The 20,521-nt window shown below is 43.6% G+C and overlaps 1 protein-coding gene across 3 annotated transcripts in view; it reads left to right on the top strand.

Moving 5' to 3' along the window:
• The window catches only part of LOC129814112 (translation initiation factor eIF-2B subunit gamma-like), a 62,334-nt gene that overhangs the window by 3,973 nt on the left and 37,840 nt on the right, over positions 1-20,521 (top strand). For all 3 annotated transcript variants that reach the window (XR_008753230.1, XM_055866919.1, XM_055866920.1), the window contains exons 3-5: positions 6,509-6,666; positions 11,313-11,472; positions 11,826-11,937. Coding sequence is in view for 2 of the 3 variants with exons in the window: in XM_055866919.1 (XP_055722894.1) it covers positions 6,509-6,666; positions 11,313-11,472; positions 11,826-11,937 (430 nt within the window). In the remaining variant the exon portion in view is untranslated. The remainder of the gene's footprint in view (positions 1-6,508; positions 6,667-11,312; positions 11,473-11,825; positions 11,938-20,521) is intronic.

Here is a 20,521-nt window from a genome sequence, read left to right as displayed (position 1 = left end):
AAAACATTTTCATTTATTGAAAATGAAATACAGAAATATCTAATTTACATACAGTTGAAGTCGGAAGTTTACATACACTAAGTTGACTGTGCCTTTTAAACGGCTTGGAAAATTCCAGAAAATGATGTCATGTCTGTAGAAGCTTTTGATTGGCTAATTGACAATTTGAGTAAATAAGTGTCCTGTGGATCTATTTCAAGGCCTACTTTCAAACTCAGTGACTCTTTGCTTGACGTCATGGGAAAATCCAAAGAAATCAGCCAAGACCTCAGAAAAAAGTACATCTCCACAAGTCTGGTTCATCCTTGGGAGCAATTTCCAAACACCTGAAGTTACCACGTTCATCTGTACAAACAATAGTACACAAGTATAAACACCATGGTACCCCGCAGTCGTCATACCGCTCAGGAAAGAGACGCATTCTGTCTCCTAGAGAATGTACTTTGGTGCGAAAAGTGCAAATCAATCCCAGAACAACAGCAAAGGACCTTGTGAAGATGCTGGAGGAAACGGGTACAAAAGTATCTATGTCCACAGTAAAACGAGTATTCTATCGACATAACCTGAAAGACCACTTAGCAAGGAAGAAGCCACTGCTCTAAAACTGCCATAAAAAAGCCAGACTACGGTTTACAACTGCACATGGGGACAAAGATCGTACTTTTTGGAGAAATGTCCTCTGGTCTGAAGAAACAAAAATAGAACCGTTTGGCAATATTGAACATCGTTATGTTTGGAGGAAAAAGGGGGAGGCTTGCAAGCCAAAGAACACCATCCCAACCGTGAAGCACGGGGGTGGCAGGATCATGTTGTGGGGGTGCTTTGCTGCAGGAGGGACTGGTGCACTTCACAAAATAGATGGCATCATGAGGCAGAAAAATGATGTGGCTATATTGAAACAACATCCAAGACATCAGTCGAGAAGTTAAAGCTTGGTTGCAAATGAGTCTTCAAAATGGACAATGACCCGACGCGTACTTCCAAAGTTTTGGCAAAATGAGTGACCATCACAACGCCCTGACCTCAATCCCATCGAAAATTTGTGGGCAGAACATAAAAATCGTGTGCGAGCAAGGAGGCCTACAAACCTGACTCAGTTACACCAGCTCTGTCAGGAGGAATGGTCCAAAATTCACCCAACTTATTGTGGGAAGCTTGTGGAAGGCTGCCTGAAACGTTTGACCCAAGCTAAACTATTTAAAGGCAATGCTACCAAATACTAATTGAGTGTATGTAAACTTCTGACCCACTGGGAATGTGAGGAAATAAATAAAAGATGAAATAAATCATTCTGTGTTTATTGGCTTATTTCACTGTAGAGCCTCTAGCACTGCTCACTATATATCCAACCTCTCAGTTCCACCACCCACATATGCGATGACATCACCTGGTTTCAATGATGTTCCTAGAGACTATATCTCTCTCATCATCACCCATTACCTAGGTTTACCTCCACTGTATTCACATCCTACCATACGTTTGTCTGTACATTATTCCTTGAAGCTATTTTATCGCCCCCAGAAACTTCCTTTTACTCTCTGTTATAGACGTTCCAAACGACCAATTCTCATAGCTTTTAGCCGTACCCTTATCCTACTCCTCCTCTGTTCCTCTGGTGATGTAGAGGTGAATCCAGGCCCTGCAGTACCTAGCTCCACTCCTATTCCCCAGGCGCTCTCTTTTGATGACTTCTGTAACCGTAATAGCCTTGGTTTCATGCATGTTAACATTAGAAGCCTCCTCCCTAAGTTTGTTTTGTTCACTGCTTTAGCACACTCTGCCAACCCAGATGTTTTAGCCGTGTCTGAATCCTGGCTTAGGAAGACCACCAAAAATTCTGACATTTTCATCCCTAACTACAAGATTTTCAGACAAGATAGAACGGCCAAGGGGGGCGGTGTTGCAATCTACTGCAAGGATTGCCTGCAGAGTTCTGTTTTACTATTAAGGTCTGTTCCGAAACAATTTGAACTCCTACTTTTAAAAATCCACCTCTCTAAAAACAAGTCTCTCACTGTTGCCGCCTGCTATAGACCACCCTCTGCCCCCAGCTGTGCTCTGGACACCATATGTGAACTGATTGCCCCCCATCTATCTTCAGAGCTTGTGCTGCTAGGCGACCTAAATTGGAACATGCTTAACACCCCAGCCATCCTACAATCTAAGCTTGATGCCCTCAATCTCACACAAATTATCAATGAACCTACCAGGTATCACCCCAATTCGGTAAACACGGGTACCCTCATAGACATCATCCTAACCAACTTGCCCTCCAAATACTCCTCTGCTGTTTTCAACCAAGATCTCAGCGATCACTGCCTCATTGCCTGTATCCGTAATGGGTCAGCGATCAAACGACCTCCACTCATCACTGTCAAACGCTCCCTGAAACACTTCAGCGAGCAGGCCTTTCTTATCGACCTGGCCGAGGTATCCTGGAAGGATATTGATCTCATCCCGTCAGTAGAGGATGCCTGGATATTTTTTTTAAATGCCTTCCTCACCATCTTGAATAAGCATGCCCCATTCAAGAAATTTAGAACCAGGAACAGATATAGCCCTTGGTTCTCTCCTGACCTGACTGCCCTTAACCAACAGAAAAACATCCTATGGCGTTCTGCATTAGCATCGAACAGCCCCCGTGATATGCAACTTTTCAGGGAAGCTAGAAACCAGTATACACAGGCAGTTAGAAAAGCCAAGGCTAGCTTTTTCAAGCAGAAATTTGCTTCCTGCAACACAAACTCAAAAAAGTTCTGGGACACTGTAAAGTCCATGGAGAATAAGAACACCTCCTCCCAGCTTCCAACTGCACTGAAGATAGGAAATACTGTCACCACCGACAAATCCATTATAATTGAGAATTTCAATAAGCATTTTTCTACGGCTGGCCATGCTTTCCACCTGGCTACCCCTACCCCGGTCAACAGCACTGCCCTCCCCTCTGCTACTCGCCCAAGCCTTCCCCATTTCTCTTTCTCCCAAATACAGCCAGCTGATGTTCTGAAAGAGCTGCAAAATCTGGGCCCTTACAAATCAGCCGGGCTAGATAATCTGGACCCTTTCTTTCTAAAACTATCTGCTGAAATTGTTGCCACCCCTATTACCAGCCTTTTCAACCTCTCTTTCGTGTCGTCTGAGATTCCCAAAGATTGGAAAGCAGCTGCGGTTATCCCCCTCTTCAAAGGGGGAGACACTCTAGACCCAATCTGCTACAGACCTATATCTATCCTACCCTGCCTTTCTAAGGTCTTCGAAAGCCAAGTCAACAAACAGATTACCGACCATTTCGAATCCCACCATACCTTCTCCGCTATGCAATCTGGTTTCAGAGCTGGTCATGGGTGCACCTCAGCCACGCTCAAGGTCATAAACGATATCTTAACCGCTATCGATAGGAAACAGTACTGTGCAGCCATATTCATTGACCTGGCCAAGGCTTTTGACTCTGTCAATCACCACATCCTCATCGGCAGACTCGACAGCCTTGGTTTCTCTAATGATTGCCTCGCCTGGTTCACCAACTACTTCTCTGATAGAGTTCAGTGTGTCAAATCGGAGGGTCTGTTGTCCGGACCTCTGGCAGTCTCTATGGGGGTGCCACAGGGTTCAATTCTTGGACCGACTCTCTTCTCTGTATACATCAATGATGTCGCTCTTGCTGCTGGTGAGTCTCTGATCCACCTCTACGCAGACGACACTATTCTGTATACTTCTGGCCCTTCTCTTGACACTGTGTTAACAACCCTCCAGGCGAGCTTCAATGCCATACAACTCTCCTTCCGTGGCCTCCAATTGCTCTTAAATACAAGTAAAACTAAATGCATGCTCTTCAACCGATCGCTGCCTGCACCTGCCCGCCTGTCCAGCATCACTACTCTGGACGGCTCTGACTTAGAATATGTGGACAACTACAAATACCTAGGTGTCTGGTTAGACTGTAAACTCTCCTTCCAGACTCACATCAAGCATCTCCAATCCAAAGTTAAATCTAGAATCAGCTTCCTATTCCGCAACAAAGCATCCTTCACTCATGCTGCCAAACATACCCTTGTAAAACTGACCATCCTACCAATCCTCGACTTCGGTGATGTCATTTACAAAATAGCCTCCAAAACCCTACTCAATAAATTGGATGCAGTCTATCACAGTGCCATCCGTTTTGTCACCAAAGCCCCATATACTACCCACCACTGCGACCTGTACGCTCTCGTTGGCTGGCCCTCGCTTCACACTCGTCGCCAAACCCACTGGCTCCAGGTCATCTACAAGACCCTGCTAGGTAAAGTCCCCCCTTATCTCAGCTCGCTGGTCACCATAGCAACGCACACCCGTAGCACGCGCTCCAGCAGGTATATCTCTCTGGTCACCCCCAAAACCAATTCTTCCTTTGGCCGCCTCTCCTTCCAGTTCTCTGCTGCCAATGACTGGAACGAACTACAAAAATCTCTGAAACTGGAAACACTTATCTCCCTCACTAGCTTTAAGCACCAGCTGTCAGAGCAGCTCATAGATTACTGCACCTGTACATAGCCCATCTATAATTTAGCCCAAACAACTACCTCTTTACCTACTGTATTTATTTATTTTGCTTCTTTGCACCCCATTATTTCTATCTCTACTTTGCACCTTCTTCCACTGCAAACCAACCATTCCAGTGTTATTTTTTTATTTGCTATATTGTATTTACTTCGCCACCATGGCCTTTTTATATATTTTATTTATTTATTTATATATATATTTTGTTTGCCTTCACCTCCCTTATTTCACCTCACTTGCTCATATTGTATATAGACTTATTTTCACTGTATTATTGACTGTATGTTTGTTTTACTCCATGTGTAACTATGTGTTGTTGTATGTGTCGAACTGCTTTGCTTTATCTTGGCCAGGTCGCAATTGTAAATGAGAACGTGTTCTCAATTTGCCTACCTGGTTAAATAAAGGTGAAATAAATAAAATAAAATAAAATTCTCTCTATTATTATTCTGATTTCACATTCTTAAAATAAAGTGGTGATCCTAAATGACCTAAGACATGGAATTCTTACTAGGATAAAATGTCAGGAATTGTGAAAAACTGAGTTTAAATGTATTTGGCTAAGGTGTATGTAAACTTCCGACTTCAACTGTAAGTATTCACACCCCTGAGTCAATACTTTGTAGAAGCACATTTAGCAGCGATTACAGTCTTTCTCGTTAAGTCTCTAAGAGCGTTACACACCTGGATTGTGCAACATTTACCCTCTATTCTTTAAGATATTCTTCGAGCTCTGTCAAATTAGTTTTTGATCTTTGCTAGACAATCATTTTCATGTCTTTCCATAGATTTTCAAGTAGATTTAAGTAAAAACTGTAACTCGGCCACTCAGGAACATTCACTGTCTTGGTAAGCACCTCAAGAGTAGATTTGGCATTTTAGGTTATTGGCATGCTGAAAGGTGAATTTGTCTTCCAGTGTCTGGCGGAAAGCAGATTGATCCAGGTTTTCCTCTAGGATATTGCCTGTGCTTAGCTCTATTCCTTTTCTTCTTCTTTTTGTCCTGAAAAACTCCCCAGTCCTTAACAATTACAAGCATAACCATAACATGAAGCAGCCACCACTATGCTTGAAAATATGGAGCGGGGTACTCCGTAATGTGTTGTATTGGATTAGCCCGAAACATAACACTTTTTTATATTCAGGACATAAAATGAATTGCTTTGCAACAATTTTTGCTGTCTTACTTTAGTGCCTTGCTGCAAACACAATGCATGTTTGGGTAAATTTGTATTCTGTACAGGCTTCCTTCTTTTCACTCTGTCAATTAGGTTAGTATTCTGGAGTAACTACAATGTTGTTGATCCATCAGTCTTCTATCACAGCCATTAAACTCTAACTGTTTGTGACTTGTTAAGCACATTTTTGCTCCTGAACTTATTTAGGCTTGCCATAACAAACGGGTTGAATTCTAATTGACTCAAGACATTTCAGCTTTTCTTTTTTAATATATTATTTTTCTTAGAGATGGTGTATTGTGTGTAAGTCAGTGACAAGCATTCTTTATTTTAATACATTTTAAATTCAGGCTGTAACACAACAAAATGTGGAAAAAGTCAAGAGGTGTGAATACTTTCTGAAGGCACTGTAGTTGATTTGGGTATGTAGCACACAAATGCATACTATCCCACCTGAAAGACGTAGTCTAGTCAGAGCCCTCCCCGTCCCTATAGTAACTTCATGTGTGGCAGTATTTACTGTGAGCAGCCAACTAGCAAAGCCCTGCAATTAGCTTTTACAAGGCTAAATACAGCAACAGTAAGCAAACTACTTTGGAAGGAAAATTTCTGCAGTCAAGACAACCCTTACAATGTTTTCGATGTGTAAAGAAGCAAGTATTACGTTTTAAGTGTTTTGAATGATTTTTTTTTAATACATATATTCTGCAAGTAAGTAATATATTCTGCCATCTGTCCCATATGAGTGACTGGGTTTAGTATTCCTAAACGTCTTTGTTGGTCCTCTATAGAGGTAATTGTGATCACAACCAAAGAGGTGCAGAAGATGATTAGCACAGACCCCAAGACGAAGCTGGATGTGAAGATGAAGTTAGACATAGTGTGTATCCAGGAGGATGCTGACATGGGCACCGCAGACGCCCTCAGACACATTCAACAGAAAATCAAGGTGGGTCACAGACTCAGACAGTTGATCTCATAAATTGCATCTCAAATGGCACCCTATTTCCTATGTAGTGCACTCCTTTTGACAAGGGCCCATAAGGAAGATTAGATGCCATTTTTGACACATACACAGACAGTTGACCTCATAGCCAGATTGGCTGCTCTCTCTGCCGATGCATTGGCTGGATCTAATGTGTGAGCTCCTGGGGGTTAAATCCTAACCTTGACTTATGGGTGTATTACTAGGAAGTTGACGTAAATCATCCAATGAAGTCAATGGGAGATTTGCCCAAAAAATTATGTGGAGTTGAATAAACTGATTTCAGGTTGAGATTCGACTTTCAGCAGTAAATACTGTTTAATGTATCATCCCTATTGTAAACTGGATATTTTAATTTGTTTAATGTCATTTTGAATGTGATATAACTATCAATATACTGTGCAGGCCTATCAATGCAGACCACATGAGTGTACTGTATGTCCAAGACAACATGGTCTCATAGTACAGCACCTTGTTGATAAGGTGGAATCAATGATTCATTGCTTTGGTATTTGGGGGGCACAGAGTCAGCTGATAATGGCTGATCATTTGAAAGAATGAGAAAATGGGAGAAAATGCCTGGACAAATGTTCTCAGAGTGTGTCAGTGTGGGTAGGGCTGTAGCTGGTGAAGGTGGTTCATCCAGTGAGGGAGCGAGGGTACTACTAGAATGAGCCTATAGAAGACAGGCGCCCCATGTTTCACCTGGACACGGTATGGAAAGTGAGGTCAGCGAGGCTATTAAAGCAGGAGATCATGTGTGCCTCTGGGTGACCACTGACCCGTGCGTTCCTGGCCCCGGCTAAGCGAAGGGCCTCATTTCACCTGCTGCAAACCTGCCTCCCCCACTCTCTCCCTACAGCCGTTCCCCTCTCTCCCCCTCCCCTTGCTGCTCTTCAAACAGATGATGTCAGAAGCAGCCCGGTGCTGTCCAACGCACGGAGTGGATCACTGAAACCCACCCTGGTCTGTAGCATTCTGGAGCCAGGACAAGGAGACATGTTGAGGGGTCTGGGATCGCTGGGGTACAGAGGGGAGGGATATGGACTGTTGACTGGATGGCCTATCTTTCTATATTTTGTAATTTTTTTGTTGTCCAAATTAGATCATATTCAATGATTTTCGTTATGGTTTTATACACATTGATTTATTCTAGTAAGGAGTAAGTAAACCAGAGATGTTGTATTGTAACTGTATAAAGTATTAAGACAAGTTCAGACTCATGAGCCCCTATTCAGACTCTGTTTGCATTAAACTTACAGTAAAGCCACATTACAAAAACACAGACATATCCATTGACTGTCTGGGTGCAAACAGAACCAAGCGGGTTCAGCTGGCCTCCAGGGAGAGAAGGGGGCTGGCTCCAGCATGCTCCCTCCCTCAGTGCCTCCACATGCTTTTATACCTAATCCAGCACAGTCACGTAGATTAAAAGCATTGAATTGCACAGTCCCCCAGCACACAAACCGACCCTGGGGTGATGAGAGAGGAAACCCGGCAATGGTGCTACAAATCCCCGCATAGGAATCACTCTGTTGTCTCTCCACTCCCAGACCATCCCATCAACACGAAGACACTGCACCTGGGGAATGATGGGTGTATCTGACTAAATACTGTAAATTCCATTTGCCTAAAGTCACATATTGAGAAAAAGATTAGTGTACAAGGACTTTGTGTTCAGTGCAGTGATTAAGCATTAAGCCACATTGATGTCTGTGATTTGGGCAGTAGGTGAGTGTATGTGAGTGGGGACACAGGAGACATGGTGGAATGAGAGCGGGAGGTCAGGAGTTCTTGCTATTCCCTCCCATACATACACACACACACACACACACACACACAGAGCTTTTGGTAGAGCTCCCCCCTCTGTCATAAGTGCATACAATAAAATAGACTACTCTTGAATAAGACTAAAACAAGTTTGAACCAGTCTATATTTTTCTGATATTTCATTTTTGGGCAAGTGTTGGTGATGAGGTATGAATAAGAATGATTAGAAAGTAATTGTATTGTAACTATTGTGGGATATCATTAGCCTTAACTACTGGACAAAATGCATATTGAAAAAGGCATCCCTCCGCGTTATTGTTCATGCACACATAACTGTTAAATCGAGATCAGTTGTCACTGGAATGTCTCAACTGTAAATGCCAAGTTAAGAGTGCTCAGCAGAGACTTAGCCTTATGAAACCAGAGGTGTCTGGCTGATTGATTAGTCCGCTCAATGAGCATGCGTGCGTGTTGTGTGTGCGTGCTCCGTGTATGTGCTCAATGTGTGTGTTTGTGCGTGCCGTGTGTGTGTGTCCGTCTATGGACTGTGTAGAGACAGCAGGAATCGAGCGGGCAGGCACTCCTGACAGATAGATGGATAGAGAGAGCACACCCTCTCTCCTCTCTAAAGTGCTGCGTGCAGGGTGGTCTCACCTGGCTGAGAGTGGAGGGAGCCTGGGAGGGGGAACAGGGCCTTGGGGCAGCCAGGCAGAACCAGGCAGGGGAGGCAGGCAGTGTGGGTGGCCCTGACCTAACCACCAGAGATCAGGCCTGCTGAAAGGCCACAAACCCTGTCAGATAATCCTCCAGCTGACACCATTCCAGTGTCACATTTTACGTCCCAAAGGGCACACTACTCACTATCTAGCGCACTACTGTTGACTAGGGCCCATAGGGCTCAGGTCAAAAGTAGTGCACTATATAGGGAATAGGGTGCCATTTGGGACAGCCACAGAGTTGCCTACTGACTGTCTGACAACTCTCAGCCCTCAGTCCGCCTCCAACCCACCATCCGACCGCCCGACCGGACAGCGTGTGGGGCGACAGACAGACCGCTCCCTATTGACCGGCAGTAACAAAGGGCTTTTTGCCACTTTTGGTGGTTGGTTAACTTGGGACTCAGAAATAGAAATGAGTGCTGTGTGTTTAACCATTAGGAGCTGTCTAGCAATCAGTTTACTCTGATATTGTGACTTCACCTAATGGGGTTTATCCCCGCTGTTGACAGTATACAACATTGTACAGCCAGATGTATTAGATGCATATGTAGTTATGTGACCTGACCTGAATATAGTAAGTGTAGCCTATTTCTATTTTCATCGTGGAAATGTAACTTATGCCTCAAAGAGACACTCAACAGGATATATTTCAAGCAAATGTTATTTTGTCACAATTTACTGTGAAAAGTTTTACAGTGCTTCAAAGTCTTTCTTGACAATATATGTTGAAACCAAACCCTCACCCCCACACATGTCTGTTCTAACAATTAAAACCGGTCTGAAAACCTTAGTGTTGGGATTAACAATAGGAGAAGATGCTCCGGTAGTCTTTCTCCAGTAGCACAGAGACAGACAGTGGGATTGGGGCCCCTGGCTCTGGCCTGGTTGTTATCTGTTGACCATGTGTGCTGTGGACTGTGGAGCAGGGCAGAGCCTCACAGAGCCTGACTGCTGAGCTGCGTGCCCCTTGTGCAGAACGTCACGGCAGGGCCTCTCCCCAGGCCTCCCCAATGAGGCATGCAGCCTTTATAGAGCCAGGCATGCTTTAACAGGCCTCACTCCTCACTTGCCTTCCCTGTTTATTTATCCACAGGCCCAAGATGGCCAGTGCAGATGGGAACCAGACATCTCAAACAGAAACAATGGCAAATGCAGCGCAAGATTTATCGCTGGATTCCCCTGTGCCCCTTGCTACACTATGCTAGGCTGCCTGGGAGTTAGGAGAGCACAATGTTTATCAAGGAGGTTCACCCTCCTTTAACGCTCCTTCTCTCTCTCTCCACCTCCCTCTCTCCATCTCTCTCCACTCTCCTCTCTCTCTCCACCTCCCTCTCTCTCTCTCTCCACCCTCCCTCCCTCCATCTCTCTCCACTCTCCTCTCTCTCTCCACCTCCCTCTCTCTCTCTCTCCACCCTCCCTCCCTCCATCTCTCTCCACTCTCCTCTCTCTCTCCCTCCACCGCTCTCTCCACTTTGCCCACCCCTCTTATGAACCCATTTTTATTGTGACTGTCGTTAAGAAAAACATGGCCAAACTTTTCATGCACTAAGGACTTTTTGAGCATCGTTGGCTCATATGTTCATGCATATATGCACGTCGTTTGAGATGAATGTCACAGCAGCGAAGAAGCTCGGGTGTTTTGAGCATAAACGTAAAGCTGGGCAGAATAAAGTGTATTTCAAGAGTTCAAGAGTTCTGAGTTCTCTGTTGTATCTGTGATCCAATACAACTGTTTAGTGGGGCCTGACTGTCTTGAGTGAAAACCCATCCTCCTCTTCTCAAGCCACTAACTGTCTTAACATTAGTGTTGTTTAGGCTTGGGCGATACCCCAGTATACAGTATAAACGGTATATTTCAAAATACCGGCGGTATGATTTTCAATACCGTAATTTTGTAAAAATATATTATAAATAAATGTTATCCAGCTCAGCGCTCCAGCTATGCATTTGATTTGCTAACTTGCTAGCCAACCAAGCTTCTTAGTTACAGCAGAGACATTTAATCTCCTCCTGTATCAAGATCCCTGTTGCCTAAATTGTTTTGTGCGTAAAAAAATAAAAATAAAGGTAAAGACATGATGCTTATGAATCTCTGTGGTCCTCCTCCATGTCTCCCTCCAGACGGACATCTTGGTGGTGAGCTGTGACCTGATAACGGACGCTGCTCTCCACGAGGTGGTTGACCTGTTCCGGGCTCACAATGCCACCCTCTCAATGCTGATGAGCAAAGCCCACGAGTTCACGGAGACTGTCCCCGGACAGAAGGGCAAAAAAAAAACGGGTACACAAGATTCACAAAATTACACAACTGCCAGTATTACACCAGGTCTGCACAAAAAAGTGACACTGCACTACCTCGTCATATAATCTGGCAGTAGTTTTATGGATGACATCGTAACTTTTGAAGTTGCATTTCCAAATAAGGCTATTCCTCGGTTAACTGTTCATTTGCTTGTAATATTCTACAATCAAAATCTTGAACGTTTTTTAGTAAATCTGTCGTATTAAACCCAGTGAACATCCATAGGCCTAGATGTTAGTTTACAAGCCGGGCAGATACCAAGCCTGTTAGCCGTGTGGTGAGATCTTAGCCATTGCTGTGTGATTGTTCATCTGGTGTCTTCCTTCTCCCAGGGGAGCAGAGGGACTTTGTTGGGGTGGACGGAACAGGGAAGAGGCTCCTCTTTATGGCCAACGAGGCCGACCTGGACGAAGGTCTAGTCATCAGGAAGTCCATCATGCGAAAGTGAGTATTACTTGAGCAGCACAACCAATGGTTAACATTGGTTATTACTCAAATGCATTGCTCAGAGCCATAATGTAGACTCCATAGGCTATATTGCGTATGGCTCTGATACTGCTCATTATCTACCAGGTGATCTATTTACTCTAATGAGATGTTATTGGATGCCTTGTAGGATTTTCATTCAAATCTTGTCGTTGCTGTGTTGAATCAAGTACTTTTCACACGATGAATGACGTTTCAGATCATTTTTAAATAATGCGACCTGGAACTGGGAAGCACAACAACTAACACCTCTCTGGTTTAGCAATTCAGGGATACATATTTTATAGCTACTCCTCTTCTGACTGCTAGCTTGCTATTTTTCTCCCAATCCGTATCAAGCCACCAGGTTGTGTGTGTGTGTGTGTGTGTGTGTGTGTGTGTGTGTGTGTGTGTGTGTGTGTGTGTGTGTGTGTGTGTGTGTGTGTGTGTGTGTGTGTGTGTGTGTGTGTGTACAAGGTAAGACGTGGGAGTGGAGGAGTGTTGGAAGGAACAATGCAAACTTGCTCAGCTCTGACCCTTCATTTGTGTGGGATTGCTAATAAAAACACAGCACTCCCCAGTCTTGACTGTCATGAGACTTGCCAATTACTCCAGCTATACAGGGATTTGCTTCTGCTTTGGCTGTGTTCTGCTGTTTTTCCACGGCAGACCCCCTGTTCCAGCTGAGCGCATGCTGTGGCCCTTTTTCTTTTCTTTCACTTGTTCTCTCTCTTTTTCCAACATCCATTTAGGTGTGTTTTTTCAAGAGGCTTTAGCGTTGAGGTGTGTGCTTTCTTGCATTTGGCTGTTCCTAAGCCTTCTAGTTAAGGTCTTATTCCATCACCACCCTAAGTCTTAAAAGATTTCAAGCAGAATTAATGTTTGTTCAATTGCCAAAGGTATAGCCTAAATCCTACATGTATACCTGGCCAGATGGATAAAATGACATATTGATGTAAAATACTTGTAGATGTGCTGCCCACCATGAAATACATCTTGGGATTAGGCTGTTTAGAGCTGATAGAACACCATAGTCATTATTTTTTTTTAAATAAATAGCTTATCTCAATAATCATCAAATACTGGTGCGAACTAGTGTGCGCAAAACGTATCATGAACCCCTTTTTAGCATTATGTTGCGTCCTCAGTGTGGCATGTGTGTATGATGTCTGGGCTGCAATAGGAAGAGGCTGTGAAAGCTGTCAGCACCCTACCTGGTCCTGGACTGCAGCCCTGGGCCTGGATTCACACAGCATCTCAGAGTAGTGATATAGGATCGCTTTTACCTTCTAGATCGTAATAAGTTTACGTGGACAGGTGGGGACTTGATCCTAGAACAGAGCTCCTACTCTGACACTATACTATAGATACAGCCCCAGATCCTAGATCAGTACTCCTACTCTGACACTATACTATAGATACGGCCCCAGATCCTAGATCAGTACTCCTACTCTGACACTATAGATACGGCCCCTGGTCCTAGATCAGCACTCCTACTCTGAGACACTGTAAATATGGGCTCTGGTCTTAGGCTTTGGTTCTGGGTTATGGTCTGTGCTTTGGTCTTGGGGTGCTGGTATTGGGCTGTGGACTCAGGTCCTGGGCTCTTGGCTGGGCTGTGGGAGCTGGTCTGTTGGGAGCTCGTAAATACTTCAGGGAGCCAGAGCCACTGTAAATCCTGCCCAATAAGAGAGGGGCCGCAGCAGCTGCAAGCACGCTTCCCTGCAAAAGGAAATCAGCCACACACACACACACACACGCTAATGTGGAGATACACACACACACACACACACACACACACACACACACACACACACACACACACACACACACACACACACACACACACACACACACACACACGCTAATGTGGAGATCCACACACACACACACACGCACACACACACACACACACACACACACACACACACACACACACACACACACATGCAAGCATGTATGTACATACTAGAGCTGGGACAATAAACCAAAAATTATCAACACCAACCATATCAAGCACTTTTCTGATATTGTTCATTACGATAAGTAGCCTATACTAGAGAAATGTCAAGTTTGAAGTTAATATTTTGCTAATATGGGTGATTGTGCAGTCAAAAAGGTGATTTTCCTGTGTTTTATATATACAATGCCTTCGGAAGTATTCAGACCCCATGTCTATTTCCACATTTTGTTACGTTACAGCCTTATTATAAAATTGATTAAATAGTTTTTTTTCCCCCTCATCAATCTTTTAAAAATACCCCATAATGACAAATCAAAAACAGTTTTTTAGGAATGTTTGCAAATGTACAACCCCCCCCCCCCCCCCACCCCCCTCCAGAAATATCACATTTAAATAAGTATTCAGACCATTTACTCAGTACTTTGTTGAACCACTTTGGCAGCGATTACAGCCTCGAGTCTTCTTGGATATGACACTACAAACGTTGTACACCTGTATTCGGGGAGTTTTTCCAATTCTTCTCTGCAGATCCTCTCAAGCTCTGTCAGGTTGGATGGGGAGCGTCGCTGCACAGCTATTTTCAGGTCTTTCCAGAGATGTTCAATTGGGTTCAAGTCTGGGCTCTGGCTGGGCCACTCAAGGACATTCAGAGACTTGTCCCGAAGCATAGGGTTGTTTTCCTGTTGGAACGTGAACCTTCGTCCCAGTCTGGGGTCCTGAGCACTCTGGAGCAGGTTTTCATCAAGGATCTCTCGTACTTTGCTCCGTTCATCTTTCTGCCACCACCATGCTTCATTGTATGGGTGGTGCCAAGTTTATTCCAGATGTGATGCTTGGCATTCTGAACAAAGAGTTCAATGTTGGTTTCATCAGACCAGAGAATCTTGTTTCTCATGGTCTGAGAGTCTTTAGGTGCCTTTTGGCAAACTCCAAGCGTGCTGTCATGTGCCTTTTACTGAGGAGTGGCTTCCGTCTGGCCACTCTACCATAAAGTCCTGATTGGTGGAGTGCTGCAGAGATGGTTGTCCTTCTGGATGGTTCTCCGATCTCCACAGAGGAACTCTGGAGCTCTGTCAGAGTGACCATCGGGTTCTTGGTCACCTCCCTGACCAAGGCCCTTCTCCCCAGATTGCTCAGTTTGGCCGGGCGGCCAGCTTTAGACTGCGTCTTGGTGGTTCCATACGTCTTTCATTTAAGAATGATGGAGGCCACAGTGTTCTTGGGGAACTTCAATGCTGCAGAAATTTTTGTGCCTCGACACCATCCTGTCTCGGCGCTCTACGGACAATTCCTTCCACCTCACGGCTTGTCAACTCTGTGACCTTCATATAGACAGGTTTGTGCCTTTACAAATGATGTCCAATCAATTGAATTTACCACAGGTGGACTCCAATCATGTTGTAGAAACATCTCAAGATGATTAATGGAAACAGGATGCACCTGAGCTCAATTTCGAGTCTCATAGCAAATTATCTGAATACTTAAGGTATTTCTGTTTTAAATTTGTAATACATTTGTCAATTCATAAAAACCTGTTTTCGCTTTGTCATTATCTGGTATTGTGTGTCGATTTAATGAGTAAAAAAAAAGAAAAGAGTATCCATTTTAGAATGAGGCTATAACGTAACAAAATGTGGAAAAAAGTAAACGCGTCTGAATACTTTCCAAATGCACTGTATTTCCACACTAGTTGGAATAATACTGTGAAATTGTGAACATGATTTTCATGCACTTTTTAGTGTAAGAGCTGTTTGAAAAGACCACCTGAAATTTCAGCCTGTTTTGGTGGGATGGAGTTTTTTGGTCTGCATCACCAGGCGGTAAATGAGTTAATAGACCAGTAAGAAAGAGTTCCAAACCTCTCTGCTAATAAGTTATTTTTTAGTTTTCCCTTCCCCACTCAGACACTCCTAGACAGTAAGGTACTTAATTGTTACCCAACAATTATTTGATATTGAGATAAAAACGGCACATTGGACCATTATTGGGACCATTGATGGCTACTACCATCAAATTAGTAGTTTAAAGGATAATGAAATTAAAACTGTTGTGCATGTTGTTATAAACGTATCGTTCTATTTATCATTATCACACCAATTCAGGCTATTTTATCGAAATATGTTTTTTGTCCATATCGCCCAGCTCTAGTAAATAAACACACATGTATTGACACACACCAGGACGTTACATGCTGAAATACTCGTGTATATAGGAAACATTTGAACATCAAGGCCTACCCAAGACATAAATTGTATCCACACATAAACAGGCACAAACATGCACAACTTCAAAAATCTTTTATAGGACTGCAATTTTATTTGCATTTTTTTTAAACATTTGAAACCTACCCAAGTTGAGCTTTAAAAGAGAAGTTGTCAATGAGCGCTAGACCACTTATTGAGAGACTGAGGTGTAGTGAGTTTTATGATATCTCAAAGCTGTCGGCTAGCCTAACTCTTAAGCTAACCTAAGTGTCGACGCTTTGTCGCTTATTTCAGCCTAAGATGTCAAAAGTCTCTGTTTTGACTCCGTTTCCCCCATTAACCCTCTTTTTCCTGAGAGTAGGAAGTTTGAACACGGTGTTAGACGTCTGAAAGTCTCCAGTCGTTCCCTGGCTGTTTGTCTAAGCTGTCTCCAGAGTCTTTACTTGTCTGCCGTTGTATTTATACAGACATGGGCCGCGTGACGTATGGAATGGGAACGCTAGGCTGCTGTCACACATGCTGCTGTCCTGTCCTGTGGTACTGCTAACCTGGGACCTTTGATATCAATGCATGAGTTATGTGAATGGGCAAGTTACAAACACTGATCTTGTGTTAGGATCTTAAGTTAGTATCCAGCCCTTAAATATAACAATCTCTTCAGTTATCTTACCGATATTTGTTTTTTTGCAGTCCTCAAACTGCATGTTCTTGACCCCTGTCCTAGATTACCACCACATTTTTCCCATGCTAGTTGTCTGAGTGGTGACACCTATCACTACCCATTTCCACATGTGAGCTGAAATGGAAGCTGAAAACCTTCTACACCTGTGATATGAGTTGGCCCCTGGATTGATTTGACAGTGTGAAGGCTCCTGCAGATTCCTCTCATACAATGTTGCTCCACTGTAAACTCTGCAGAGGTGAAGTCATAGTCTTTATGCAGTATGTACTACCATACAGTGGCGTAGCTTCAGCCGGTGCGGTTGCACCAGGACCCACGACGTACATGGACCCGGATCTGCGGTCCCCCTATGTAATTTGAATAGCGCCCCACCATGCCCATGTATTAATTGTTGACGCCGGTCCATCACGTCTAAAATTTGACGAGAAGATCTGTCTTTAACCTAGAGTATGATAAATGAACCCTCTAATGGTTTCCCCACCACAAATGTTTTTTTGCCACTACATAAGTCAGCATGATATTTTAGTGTATTGATGACAATAAAAAAAAAAATTGCGAAATAAATCATATTATTCGATAGTTTCAATACCATCTTAAGATAATGAAATGCATTCTGGGATTCATTATGCAAATACTCTCCAAAGCGTTGTTGTTTATGTCATTGTTTTAAGCAACAGTTGAGATAGCTATCAAGATATAACGGACAGAAGAAAGAAAGAAAGTCGAGAATAGAAGATTGCTGATTTTTAAATCCGTAATGTATCAACACAAAAGTGGAGTCCAAAAGAGGAAGGCCAAAAATGAGAACGCAAAGGAGGTACAGTATCACAATTTGTTTAATTAGATTCCTTTTTTCAAGTGCAGTTCATGTGCAGCCATTGCTAGCACATGCAATGTAGCAGGACCAGAAGAGGATGTAGGTTTATCATCGCCACAGCAGCTTTTAGCGGGTCAAGTGAGCCAAGGCCAAGCTGTTCCATCGTGCCAGAGATGCAACTTTGACAGAGGATACAGGCTGTCAGGTATCGGCGGATACGACCCTGAGCACAAGCCAGGCCAGACAAGCTATCCCTGGGCGGGGAGGAAGAGGAGCAGGGCGAGGCTAGAATTGTGGCGGCTGAGGAAACAGGTGGAAGTGGGACAGACAACCTTTTTACCTATTCAACTGACGGGGCATTATGCAACAAATGTGGATGCAAAATTAAATGGCACGTTATTGCATTCGGCTCATGTAAGCCTACTGGCCCATTCCCAAGAGATGACAAAAGGCAGTCTTTTTCCGTGTCGTATTACACCACTACAACCAAGGCTGGAATCAAATTACCACGTACATGGCTATGTTATTCGGCCAAGCTAGATTGTGCATATTGTGAGCCTTGCTGTCTGTTCAGAGATCGGAGTGCCCCTTCTCTGACGCGTGGGTCGAATGGGGTGAGAGATTGGCGCCATCTAACATCCAAAATGGCATGTCATGAGACATCCCAGATTCACATGGGTGCCTGTTTGGTATATGAGCAATGGAAGCTCAATGGCACTGTTGACACAGAAATGGAGAGAGGCGTGCGTAACGCAGCACATTTCTGCCGACAGGTGTTGGAGTGCATAGTTAATGTAACTCACACATGCATCATGTAATTTGGCGTTCAGAGGGCACCGTGAAAAGCTGGGGCAGGCCAACAGTGGGAATGTTCTCAGTATAATTGAACTGCTGTCATTTTACCCAGTTCTGAAAGAACTTTTAGAACGCCCCGCAAGATCTGTTAACTATCTCAGTCCTTAACCGAGCGAGTGAAGTGTGACATTCAGAGAGAGATGCAGGAAGCCCCACTTGTTTTCTTCTTTCTATTATTATGGACACAACACCGGATGTATCCAAAGTAGACCAGTTAAGCCAAGTGTATCGCTATGTGAAAGTGATAAGGGATGCAAATAATGTCGCCACAGAGCTGACCATCACAGAGTCGTTTTTGGGATTTCTGGACACTGCTGACACATCAGCAGCTGAGCTTCAACATAAAATCCTGGGCAGCATAGAGGATAATGGGCTGGATATTTCAAAATGTTGTGGGCAGGAGTATGGGGCGACGCACAATTGGGGAGACGCACAATTGGCATAGCGTCGTCCGGGTTAGGGAGGGTTTGGCCGGTAGGGATATCCTTGTCTCAGTATGTAAAATGTAATAAAATGTATGCACTCTACTGTAAGTCGCTCTAGATAAGAGCGTCTGCTAAATGACTAAAATGTAAATGTAAATGAGTATGATGGAGCTACTAACATGAGCGGGGTCTATTCGGGTGTGCAGGCCAGAATATCCTAAAAAGAGCCGCTTGCTGTTTATGTGCATTGCATTATGCATTATGCGCACAATCTTAACCTGGCTTCAACGACTTAAAAATGTGCCAGAGATTAAACAGTTTTATGATACTGTTATATGCCTTCGGGCATAGCATAAAGAGATGGTCAATGTTGAGTGGTATATTTGATTTTTGAAGGTCCTCACCAAGATTGTGCTTTTAACCTTTCTGGCGCAGGCGTTCCGCGAGCGACCCACCTCGACAACATCCGGTGAAATTGCAGAGCGACAAATTCAAAATACAGAAATAGTCATAATAAACATTCATAAAAAAATACAAGTGTTATACATCTTAAAGATGAACTTCTTGTTAATCCAGCCGCTTTGTCAGATTTCAAAAAGGCTTTGCGGTGAAAGCATTCCATGTGATTATCTGAGGACAGCGCCCCGCTTACAAAAGCATACAAACATTTTACAACCAAGTAAAGGAATTATAAAAGTCAGAAATAGCGATAAAATGTATCACTTACCTTTGAAGATCTTCATATGGTTGCAGTCACAAGAGTCCCAGCTACACAATAAATGTTTGTTTTGTTTGATAAAGTCCCTCTTTATATCCCAAAACCTCTGTTTTGTTGGCGTGTTTTGTTCAGTAATCCACTGGCTCAAAGGCAGTCAAAACATGCAGACGAATACATCCTAATAGTACCGGTAAAGTTCGTCGAAACATGTCAAACGATGTTTAGAATTAATCCTCAGGTTGTCAATTGTCTAAATAATCGATAATATTTCAACCGGACAATAGCGTATTCAATAAAAAGGAAAAACAATGAAGGGCGCACACTCGGTCACACGCGCAAACCAGCTCTGCATTCTTCCTCAGTCCACTGACAGAAAGGTCTCATTCTTCTTCATTTTTCAGAAAACAAGCCTGAAGCAATGTCTAAAGACTGTTGACATCTAGTGGAAGCATAGGAACTGCAATCTGGGTCCAAACCCATTAGATACTCTATAGGCAATTGAAAATACCCACATCAAAAAGAATCCACTTCCTGGATGGATTTTCCTCAGGTTTTTGCCTGCCATATCAGTTCTGTTATACTCACAGGCATTCTTTTAACAGTTTTGGAAACTTTAGAGTGTTTTCTATCCAAATCGGCCAATTATATGCATATCCTAGCTTCTGGGCCTGAGTAACAGGCAGTTTACTTTGGGCACGCTTCTCATCCAGATGTCAAAATACTGCCCCCAAGCCATAAGACGTGACAAGAAGGATGAGAGGGATGATGCAGCATTTCGTCGTTCTGCAGACTAAGGTTTTAGAAAATGTGAACGTTGTCTTCAAAATACTACAGGCCAAAGACGCAGACCTGTACAGAGCGGTTAGCCTACTCAAGGACATGATAGAGGTCCTGTCCAG

Source organism: Salvelinus fontinalis, chromosome 17, assembly GCF_029448725.1.
Source record: "Salvelinus fontinalis isolate EN_2023a chromosome 17, ASM2944872v1, whole genome shotgun sequence".
Taxonomy (NCBI): domain Eukaryota; kingdom Metazoa; phylum Chordata; class Actinopteri; order Salmoniformes; family Salmonidae; genus Salvelinus; species Salvelinus fontinalis.
Note: the sequence above shows the minus strand (reverse complement) of the source record. Positions and strands in the feature narration are given on the sequence as shown.